This window comes from Entelurus aequoreus, linkage group LG11, assembly GCF_033978785.1.
Source record: "Entelurus aequoreus isolate RoL-2023_Sb linkage group LG11, RoL_Eaeq_v1.1, whole genome shotgun sequence".
Taxonomy (NCBI): Eukaryota; Metazoa; Chordata; class Actinopteri; order Syngnathiformes; family Syngnathidae; genus Entelurus; species Entelurus aequoreus.
In genome coordinates this window covers 10535844-10547577 of record NC_084741.1, presented here as the reverse complement: position 1 = coordinate 10547577, position 11734 = coordinate 10535844, and the positions used below count along the sequence as shown (strand labels likewise).

The 11734-nt window shown below is 38.8% G+C and overlaps 1 protein-coding gene across 3 annotated transcripts in view; it reads left to right on the top strand.

The window, feature by feature from the left end:
* The first annotated feature begins 371 nt into the window (after window positions 1-371).
* The window catches only part of LOC133659752 (CCR4-NOT transcription complex subunit 3-like), a 39569-nt gene continuing 28206 nt past the window's right edge, over window positions 372-11734 (top strand). For 2 of the 3 annotated variants that reach the window (XM_062062440.1, XM_062062438.1), the window contains exons 1-5: window positions 372-554; window positions 3002-3071; window positions 11273-11340; window positions 11422-11508; window positions 11597-11686. In XM_062062440.1, coding sequence (XP_061918424.1) covers window positions 3047-3071; window positions 11273-11340; window positions 11422-11508; window positions 11597-11686 — 270 coding nt within the window. In that variant the 5' untranslated portion in view covers window positions 372-554; window positions 3002-3046. The remainder of the gene's footprint in view (window positions 555-3001; window positions 3072-11272; window positions 11341-11421; window positions 11509-11596; window positions 11687-11734) is intronic. The other variant, XM_062062439.1, reaches the window with a different exon arrangement.

The window sequence follows — 11734 nt, the reverse complement described above, 5'->3', positions numbered from 1 at the left end:
AGAAAACCATTTGTGTGATAATAATAAATATATTAAGTTTGGTATAAGAAACCATTTGTGTGATAATAACAAATATATCAAGTTTGGTGTAGAAAACAATTTGTGTGATAATAATAAATATATTGGTTTAGTGTAGAAAACCATTTGTGTGATAATAACAAATATATTAAGTTTGGTGTAGAAAACAATTTGTGTGATAATAATACATATATTAAGTTTGGTGTAGAAAACCATTTGTGTGATAATAATAAATATATTAAGTTTGGTGTAGAAAACCATTTGTGCGGATGCTTTGGAGCATTCACACAAATATGGCTGCTTTTCATCCGGGCGGAAGTAAGTCGTTGACAGACACTAGCGTCGTCCAATCAGAGGCTGCGGATCGGGTTTAGGGCGGGCTGCTAATGCGGAGGTGGAATTTTAGCTAGCGTCCATCTTCGGCTAAATTACACTGAGCGAGCTTGTCGAAAAGAAAGTACATTTGGAAGTAAAGAAGACTCTGGACTAAGTGTTGCTGTTATTGAAAAAAAGAAAAACGAAAGCCCATATCATAGGTAAATGTCGTGAAAAGATGTGAATATTGCCGGTCGGTTCGACCCAGTTTCCATTTTTTTCCTCAAATTGCCTAGCCGAGCCTCTAGCTAGCATCTTTAGCCCGAGCTAGCCCAGCTAGCTAGCAGCTTACAGATATATGTGTGCATTTCTCTAAACGTTGCGTGTAATTGTGCATGCACATGCCCTCCCGTGCACACCGTGTGCACGGGAGGGCTGCCGGTAAAGCGACTTCGTAGGCGAGGTGAACGAGGCTTCAGCTGCAGGCGAGTAGTGCTAACGTTAGCCGGTGGAGTGGTTAGCATCTGTGACACAGTGCAGCCTCCATCAATATCTGATCATCATCATAATAATAACTGGAATATTCTGATGGTCCTGCTATCCGTGCCCTGGACCTCTGGCCGGGGGTCGCCGTACTTATTACATCAATCAATCAAAGTTTATTTATGTAGCCCTAAATCAGGATTGTCTCAAAGGGCTGCACAAGCCACAACGACATCCTCAGCTAGTGCCGAGTGTCTGAATCCGGGAGTTTTTAGGTGTAACACAAGAGTGCCACAGAGCTAGCCTAAAAAAGTAGCGTGTTTACACAAAAGTACTAACACGTAGCATGTGTGCTAGCGATAGCATGATAACAGTCGGCATGTTTCACACACCAAGTTGTATGGCTGCGGAAATAGGGGAAAAAAAGTGTAAAATTTGAAGAAAAAGTTAGCATGCGTAACTTAGCGTCGTAGCATGCGAACGTCGCCATGGTGACGTGAAATTTTCCCAATTTAAAATACGCCTATCGGCGCAAATGAGGCCTCTCCGACGGTATAACATATGTGGGGGTTCGTTGGCCGGTTCGTCTCGTAGTAGACAAAAGGTCTTCTTTTTTTTGTTCGTGAACAACGTTGCTATAGCAACACGAAATGTTCCCAATTTAGAATACAATCATCGGCTCAAATGAGACTTTTCCGACGGTATAACACATGTGGGGGTACGTTGGCCGGTTCGTCTGGTATTAGACAAAGTAGGCGTACCGGTTCAATTGGCCCATTTCTGCAAAGAAATTGCCGCATATTTTGTTTTAATCGTGAATAGCGAATAATAATAGTAACCCGAAATGATCCCAATTCAATTGGCCCATTTCTGGCACATATTTTGTTTTGATCGTGAATAGCGTCGCCATGGGAAACCGAAATTATCCCAATTTAAAATACCCCCATAGGTGGAAAGTAGACCTTTCTGACGGTATAACTCATGTGGGGGTTCGTTGGCCGGTTCGTCTCGTATTAGACAAAGTAGGCGTACCCATTCAATTGGCCCATTTCTGGGACATTTTATTTTGATCGTGAATAGCGTCGCCATGGGAAACCGAAATTATCCCAATTTAAAATATCCCCATAGGTGGAAAGTAGACCTTTCTGACGGTATAACTCATGTGGGGGTTCGTTGGCCGGTTCGTCTCGTATTAGACAAAGTAGGCGTACCCATTCAATTGGCCCATTTCTGGCACATATTTTATTTTGATCGTGAATAGCGTCGCCATGGGCAACCGAAATTATCCCAATTTAAAATACCCCCATAGGTGGAAAGTAGACCTTTCTGACGGTATAACATATGTGGGGGTTCGTTGGCCGGTTCGTCTCGTATTAGACAAAAGGTGAGTTCCTTTTCAATTGGCCCATTTTTTCTCTCTCCCGTGAATACCGTTGCCATGGTAACACAAAAATTTCCCCAATTGAAATTTCCGCAATGGCCGCGAACGAGACCTTTCCGACGGTATAACGCATGTGGGGGTACGTTGGCCGGTTCGTCTCGTATTAGACAAAGTAGGCGTACCCATTCAATTGGCCCATTTCTGGCACATATTTGTTTTGATCGTGAATAGCGTCGTCATGGGAAACCGAAATTATCCCAATTTAAAATATCCCCATAGGTGGAAAGTAGACCTTTCTGACGGTATAACTCATGTGGGGGTTCGTTGGCCGGTTCGTCTCGTATTAGACAAAGTAGGCGTACCCATTCAATTGGCCCATTTCTGGCACATATTTTATTTTGATCGTGAATAGCGTCGCCATGGGAAACCGAAATTATCCCAATTTAAAATACCCCCATAGGTGGAAAGTAGACCTTTCTGACGGTATAACATATGTGGGGGTACGTTGGCCGGTTCGTCTCGTATTAGACAAAAGGTGAGTTCCTTTTCAATTGGCCCATTTTTTCTCTCTCCCGTGAATACCGTTGCCATGGTAACACAAAAATTTCCCAATTGAGATTTCCGCAATGGCCGCGAACGAGACCTTTCCGACGGTATAACATGTGTGGGGGTTTGTTGGCCGGTTCGACGTAAGAGTTTAGGATAGAAGAAGTATAAAAATAAAGTTTAAGACTGTGGGCAGCGGATGTGCTCTCTTGCTGCTCTTTAGATGCCCTGACCTTGTGTTGTCTACCCCCTGCTCAGCTCACGCGGTGACAGACGGAATGTGGACATCGTCGTAGTCAGACCATGGCTGACAAGAGGAAACTTCAAGGTAAGAAGTATTTCCATTCGCAGTCTGCTAGAACATCCATGTTGTGTTATAGAGCTGCAACGGACAAATAGTGACTATTTTATCGGTCAGTCGACTAATCAGATTATAAAGTGTAGTCAGGGGCTGTAACTCAGCCATCGTTTTTTAAATGAATCAAAACATACAGTGGTGGTCAAAAGTGTACATACACTTGTAAAGAACATCATGTCATGGCTGTCTTGAGTTTACAATCATTTCTACAACTCTTATTTTGTTGTGATGTAGTGATTGGAGCACATACTTGTTGGTCACAAAAACATTCATGAAGTTTGCTTCTTTTATGAATTTATTATGGGTCTACTGAAAATGTGAGGGTCAAAAGTATACATACAGCAATGTTAATATTTGCTTACATGTCCCTTGGCAAGTTTACCTGCAATAAGGCGCTTTTGGTAGCCATCCACAAGCTTCTGCTTGACCACTTGACCACTAAATTGCTGCAGTTCAGCTAAATGTGTTGCTTTTCTGACATGGACTTGTTTCTTCAGCATTGTCCACACCTTTAAGTCAGGACTTTGGGAAGGCCATTCTAAAACCTTCATTCTAGCCTGATTTAGCCATTCCTTTACCACTTTTGAGGTGTGTTTGACGTCATTGTCCTGTTGGAACACCCGACTGCGCCCAAGACCCAACCTCCGGGCTGATGATTTTAGCTTGTCCTGAAGAATTTGGAGCTAATCCTCCTTTTTCATTGTCCCATTTAAAGCAGCAGTTCCATTGGCAGCAAAACAGGCCCAGAGCATAATACTACCACCACCATGCTTGACGGTAGGCCTGGTGTTCCTGGGATTAAAGGCCTCACCTTTTCTCCTCCAAACATATTGCTGGGTATTGTGGCCAAACAGCTCCATTTTTGTTTCATCTGACCACAGAACTTTCCTCCAAAGGGTCTTCTCTTATGTGTGTATATATATATATACATATATATATATATACCGTATTTTCCGCACTATAAGGCGCACCTAAAAACCACAAATTTTCTCAAAAGCTGACAGTGCGCCTTATAATCCGGTGCGCCTTATATATGGATTAATATTAATTTTCATAAAGTTTAGGTCTCGCAACTACGGTAAACAGCCGCCATCTTTTTTCCCCCTAGAAGAAGAAGCGCTTCTTCTTCTACGGTAAGCAGCTGCCCCCGTAGAAGAAGAAGAAGCGTGCGGTGCATGGCGGGATATGTGACGTTTCATTTCCATTTGTGTGTTTATGTAAAGACCCCAAAATGGCTCCTGTTAAGTGTGTTGTCTGTCTAATTATAAATAATGCAGATGAGGCGTGTTGGCTGAGTTCTCAACGTTTACTCACAGCGTGCTCATAACCGCATTCTAACTGCCGGCATACAACAACGCTTCTCAGGGCTACCGCTCATGCTCGTCACTACCGTTGCATGCTGGGTAGTGTAGTTGTTATATTCGCTAGCTCATAACGTCACATTAAGAGACACGCTTACGCGCTTAATTCAATACTCGCCGTCATTCCGGGTGGATTGACAAAAGAACTCCAGCCGCTAGATATTGGTGTCAAAGCTAGACTGCTAACTGCGTGGGAACAGTGGATGACAGAAGGCGAACACACGTGACGTTCACCAAGACGGAGACAGCGCCGGACGACATACGCCACTATCTGCCAGTGGATGGTAAATGCCTGGGCTGATTCAGTCTCAGCTGTGGTCCGAGCTTTCAGGAAGGCAGGAATTGTCACTGAACTGCTAAACAGCAGCGACACTGACTCCATTAATGACGACTTCGACGAGACGGAGCCGGCCATTTTGGATGCCGTATTCGCTCAACTGTTTAATTCGGACACTGAAGAAGAAGGATTCGTGAATGAGGAATAACTTCATAAAGTGAGCTTTACATGTTTATTTTGTGTGTTGTGTTGTGTGACATTAACGGAGCAACGTTGAGTTATTGATATATTGTTATTGCTCTGCACTATTTCGAGTGTTACTATATTGTGATATCACTAACGTTTGATTTACGTAACACGAGTAAATCAGCTGTTTATTCATTTTGGGAGTGAACAGAGTGTTTATTCATTTTGGGAGTGAACAGAGTTGTCAGAACACTGGTTTGTAATCTATTAATAAAGTTTGACTGACCTATCTGACTTTTGTTGACATAGGTGCGCCTTATAATCCGGTGCGCCTTATATATAAACAAAGTTTTGAAATATGCCATTCATTGAAGGTGCGCCTTATAATCCAGTGCGCCTTATAGTGCGGAAAATACGGTGTGTGTGTGTGTATATATATATATATATATATATATATATATATATATATATATATATATATATATATATATATATATATATATATATATAAAATAGACAAAAAATAGTGTTCATGTATGAGATTTAGGGCTGCCAATTATGGCCAAAGTAATAATTAAGTTTATTGTTATCAATATTTAAATCATGATTACTGATTGTTAAGTAAAGCAGTGTTGGGGTGTGAACATAATACCATTATGTCATTTGTAATGTTTACTAAAAAGAATATACATAAACGTAGTCCATATATTTATAAACAAATATTAGTTATTTTATTCTTTAATAACATCAGCTTGTCAGCTTTTTGTCATTACATGATGCCTTTATCTCTATTTTTACATTTTGATAGAGTTTTTATTTGTTTTTGTTTTTTTTAAGTTATGTACATTTATATGTATATGTAGATGATGTATCGGGACAAATCCATTAAGAGTTTGAGCAGAAATATGTTGTATAGGAATTAACTATACACAATAAAACATTAACAAAATGTCACATGAATGGTTTTTGAAGTGACATGAAAAAAACACAATTAAGTAAACAAAAGCTGGTGTTTCCTTTTTGATATCAAAATAAAACACAATGCAGTTTAGCTAATGAAGATGAAGTCTAATAAACAACCTTTGTTCTTCTCCAACGCCTCCCTAGTGGTTCAGTACAACAGTTTGACCAACCAAAATAAACAAGTTGTGACAATGTTCACGACACATCGCCTGCTGCAAAACATGAAATAGTTTTTCACCTTCGCTGTATACTTTTAGTGTGGGGACAATATTGTCCACACCTGTCTCCATCTAAACACAGCAGTGCGCTCTTAAACACACGGCGGGAAGCGAGGGAAAATGAAAAGCACTTCTTGGAAGGAGGAAGGGGAGGGGTTTAGTAGCGAGCGGGGGAGAACAAGGAACACAACAAATAAGCGGTGTTTGGTCATTTTAACGTGAAATAAATTATATTGATATTACAATATTTTCTGAATTCATGTCTTCTTTGAAAATATATTGATGTATCTTACAAACCCGATATATCGCCCAGCCCTACGCGTGATTGGAACTGAAATGCTTGAATGTCCCGGGTGAGTGGAGTGTGTGGATGGTGGAACGGTTCAAATCGGATAAGAAATGTGGGATATGCAGTATATTTCCCATTCATTGTCAACGGGGAGAACATTCTGGGAAAACCAGGAATTTTGGGAAAGGAAAAACATGTTTTGCGTCCGATATATCGGAACAGTGGTGGTTGGAAGGTCGGAATCGGGTTTAAAAATGCCACAAAAATTTGAGAATTTAGGGCATCATCGGATTATAAAGTGTATGGGAATTTCGGTAAAACAGGAAATTTGTGAACATTTTGATACTCACACAATTGTACTGGATGATATGAATGGGTTGGTGTTGGAATTTTTGGAATCGGTTGGAAAATGTTGATGTAGTTTGAATTGGAATTTCGGGAAAACCGGGAATTTTTTCCAAAAACAAATAGGAGCATTTGTTGTCCCGACTAAGAAGAATGGTGAAATGGTCCACAAGGTTTGAAAAATGTGGACTGTGACAACTTTCCAGGAAGAGGTGAAAATAAGGCTTTGGAAAACCGGGAATTTCTGATTTGTTTTTTGTTTTTTTAATGGGGAAAATGGTAGTTTGATTGTCCAAAGTGAGTGGAGTGTGCGGATGGTGGAACGGTTCAGATCAGGTGAGAAATGTGGCAAGTTTGAAAATTGGCCCATTCATTTTCAATTGGCAAAATGTCCTGGAAAACCGTCAATTCTGGTAATCCGGGATATTTTTTCCAAATTATTTTGCGTCCAAAAAGATACTTGGGTGATTCTTTTGGTGAACAAACTGCTGCTCATTCGGTTGTTACAAACATTAAAATAACTAACAATCTTTTGTCTATTTACAAACAAGGACAGGCAAACAAAACAAAATATAAAACACCAAAAGTAATTGGCTGAAAAAGAAACAAGCACTTTGTGATGGTATGTTGAACAGCTGCACACTGCTTTATTATTGATTAACTCCTGTCATTTCTCACTATCCAGGGTTGTTTTGTACCGGTATCAAAATGTATTTCGATACTTTACAAAATAAAGGTCACCCCAAAAAAGTAATTATTTATTTTATTTTAACAACAGAAAATATTTTTAAAAAATAATTCTGATACATTAAATGTATGTTTCTTAATGCAATCAAAGAACAATTTATGCATGAAATAAGATGTTGAACATACTAGACAACTTGTCTTTTAGTAGTAAGTAAACAAAGAAAAACTCCTAATTAGTCTGCTGACGTATGCAGTAACATATTGTGTCATTTATCTACCTATTGTCAACATAATGATGGATTCTTAATCTGCTTGTTCATTAAATGGTAATGTCTGCTTGCTTTCTATTTTAACATGTTTGAGCTACACTTCTGCTTAAATGTAATCAGCACTTGCACTCTTTACAAAAGTTTTGGTAATACTACAAATGTGGGTATGGATCCAATACTAAGTAGTTACAGTTCTCCTGTGTCCAGACCTACTTCCTGACTTTTAAACGATGACAAAAAATGTTTGTGTTTATGAAAAAAATCAATGTAATTGTTGTAGCACTGACTATTTATGACTCTTGTACTTGGTATCACTACAGTCGATATAGTGGAACTTTGACTTACGAGTTTAATGGTTTCTTGAACAGTATTAATACATGGAAAAGTTTGTAAAGTGAAGTAGAGTTCACTGTAAGAAACAATAGGCCCTTTTTCACCGAAAGTTTGGTTGGTAGATCTATGGGTTCCTGTAGAAGTGTGTGGTTTGTTTCCACCGCATTTCACACTTCAGGTTGTTTATACAAATCAGGCTGATGACGCATGGAGGAGTGGGGTACTACATTTCTATACTGATACCATGTAAATAATACCTAAATTATATTAGGTTCTTTTACTAAAAAGTACATTTAAATCCAAAGCAATCGTATACAAAACAATATGATTTTTAAAAAAATATAGTGTACCGAATTATTCATAAAAAGCCAAGCTTTTGTCCACAATGTCCAACAGTCGGAAAGTCATCCTCTCAGCAAATAATGAATTAATGAGTCCGGTGATTCCTTTTGGTCCATTTCATCTGTAAATAACAATCTATACATACTACATGTTAGTGTTTATCTGCAAATAAAAAATATATAAATAATAAATGTCAGTGTTTTTCTGTAAATAACAATATATAAATAAAAAAGGTCAGTGTTTATCTGTAAATATATCAATAAATGTCAGTATTTTTCTGTAAATAACAATATATATACATATATATATATATATATATATATATATATATATATATATATATATATATATATATATATATATATATATATATATATATATATATATAAAGGTCAGGGTTTATCTGCTTGGCACTCAGCATCAAGGGTTGGAATTGGGGGTTAAATCACCAAAAATGATTCCCGGGCGCGGCTACGCTGCTGCCCACTGCTCCCCTCACCTCCCAGGGGGTGATCAAGGGGATGGGTCAAATGCAGAGGACAAATTTCACCACACCTAGTGTGTGTGTGACAATCATTGGTACTTTAACTTTAACTTTAAATAATATAAATAATACATGTCAGTGTTTATCTGTAAATAATAGGGGTGTAACGGTACACAAAAATTTTGGTTCGGTACATACCTCGGTTTGGAGGTCACGGTTCGGTTCATTTTTGGTACAGTAAGAAAACAACAAAATATAAATTTTGGGGTTATTTACCAAATTTGCAAAATCTTCCGCCAAAAATATTTTTCTAAGTGGAATATTTGATGTGAAGTAATGGGAACCTTGGATAGGTCAATAATTCATAATAACATTGATTTTGATACAATATTATGTTTTGAGCAATGACAGTTTGAAAGGAAAAAAAACAGCTTTGTTTTATTAGTCGACATTGCAACTTTTTCTAAATTACATTTAACCTTTAAGCTTTTTTATTTCACTTTTGTTATGTTGTTGTTTATTTGAATAGTATTTTTAGAATGTGCTGTGGGCCTTTAAAACATTAGCTGTGGGCAGCAAATGGCCTCCGGGGCACACTTTTGACACCCCTGCTATAGATAATAAAAAATTAAATCTGATAAATCTATGGATAAAAAGCAGAGCCTGGCTACGCATGCGCGTTTATCATAACTCTCTCGCTCTCTCTGTCTCTGCCCCTCCCTCACCAATGCTGCTGTTTGTTTTGTTTTTAACCCCTTCTTAACCCTGAACGTACATTGAAAATACACGCAACCCTAACTCAAAATGCCGGACATTTGAGGCATTTAAGAAACTCCGCCCTGACAGCTCCGCAAAAGAGGACATGTCCAGTGAAAAGAGGACATATGGTCAGTCTATCGTAGCCCGTTAGCGGCATGCTAGCAGCTAACGGGCTCAAATGTCCGGCATTTCGAGTAACAATCTGCATTGTTTACACAACGTGCGTTACGCTACTTAATATGTCCGTGTGGAAACTCGTTCGGTACACAACCGAACCGGAACCCCCATACCGAAACGGTTCAATACAAATACACGTGCCGTTACACCCCTAGTAAATAACAATATATGAATAATGAATGTCAGTGTATCTGTAAATAATATATAAATAATAAAGGTCAGTGTGTATCTGTAAATAACAATATATAAATAATAAATGTCAGTGTTTATCTGTAAATAGCAACTTATAAGTCATACATGTCAGGGTTTATCTGTAAATAATATATAAATGTCAGTTTGTGTATGTAAATTACAATATATAAATAACAAAGGTCAGTGTTTATCTGTAAATAACAATATATAAATTAAAATGTCAGTGTATATCTGTAAATAACAAATGTCCAGTGTTAATCTGTAAATAACAATATATAAATAATATATGTAGGGATTTTCCTTCAAAAATGTCAGTCTCTCCCAAGCTTTGAACCGAACTTAGGGGCCGGTATGATGTCATTCCCGGGCCAAATTTGATATTCAAGTGAAACATTTTGTTGACAGAGAATATTTTATTTTTTATTATTTATTTCATTCCAATTACAATGTTAAATTAAAGCTGCCAGCAGCGTTGAATGCCCCCCCCCCCACACCCGCTTGATATACTAGTTACTATGGTAATCTAATTAGTTACTCTATGGTAATCTAATTAGTTACTATGGTAATGTAGTCACAGCAGCTCAGACGAGGCACCAAGCAGTGTGGGTGGGGAGCGTTTCCACAGAGTGTTTCCAGAACCTGAAATGCGGGTGTTAGGGACAGACACGGAAGGAGAATTTTACAACAAAGTTCAAAATCTTAGTGATATATCACATATATCAGATTGTAGGTGGGTTTATTTTTTTACTCTTCGTATTCATATTTCGCTGTGTTTGTTGCATTTTAGCTAGCTAGCCATGTCTTAAAGCACCTCTTCCTGAGGGCGTTTCAGTATCGTTAGTTTTTGGACCAAAATGGGTCCGTTCTCCCTTTTCTGTCTGCACACTGTGTCTGCTTGTAAGTACTCTGTGTGTGTGCACTGCCGAACATGCTTGTAAAACCAGCAATGTTGCGACATGACGACGACACGCCGTCATGCCCGTTAAAAAAAGGGTGGTGTAGACCGGTACTTTTTAGAGGCGGTATTGTACTGAATATGATTCATTAGTATCTTGGTACTATACTAGTACCGGTATACCGTACAAACCTAATGTGGACGATAATATCATTTATCCACAATGTTTTGTAGGTCAATATATCGTCCAGCAAAATTTATCTGCGATTTGCGTCCCTCCGTAAAAAACACAAGTGATGACGTCAAATGACGATGGCGACAAATGTTCTTGTGGTTATTTGTTGCCCCGATGCATTGAATGACATCCATCTCTCTCTTTCTCCCTCTCTCACAGGGGAGATTGACCGATGTTTGAAAAAAGTAGCTGAAGGTGTGGAACAGTTTGAAGACATCTGGCAAAAGGTGAGAATCTTGTCTCTTGTGCTTCTCTTGACCATTTCAATGCAAGGAAACAAATAAAAACACTGGAATATAACGTGACAGTTTATATTTCAGCTTCACAATGCGGCCAACGCAAACCAGAAGGAAAAATACGAGGCTGACCTCAAGAAAGAGATTAAAAAACTACAGGTATGGCTAAGGAGCTGCGCCACCCTCGTTACGGCTGCGGTTTCCCTCAAACCACCAACTTGCTTCTAACGTCTCCTAATCTTTCCAGCGATTGAGAGATCAGATAAAAACATGGGTAGCCTCCAACGAGATCAAAGACAAACGGCAGCTAGTGGAGAACCGTAAGCTTATCGAGACGGTACGACGCCGTTGCATCTCCTCGGGCTATTGAAGATACCTTCTCCCT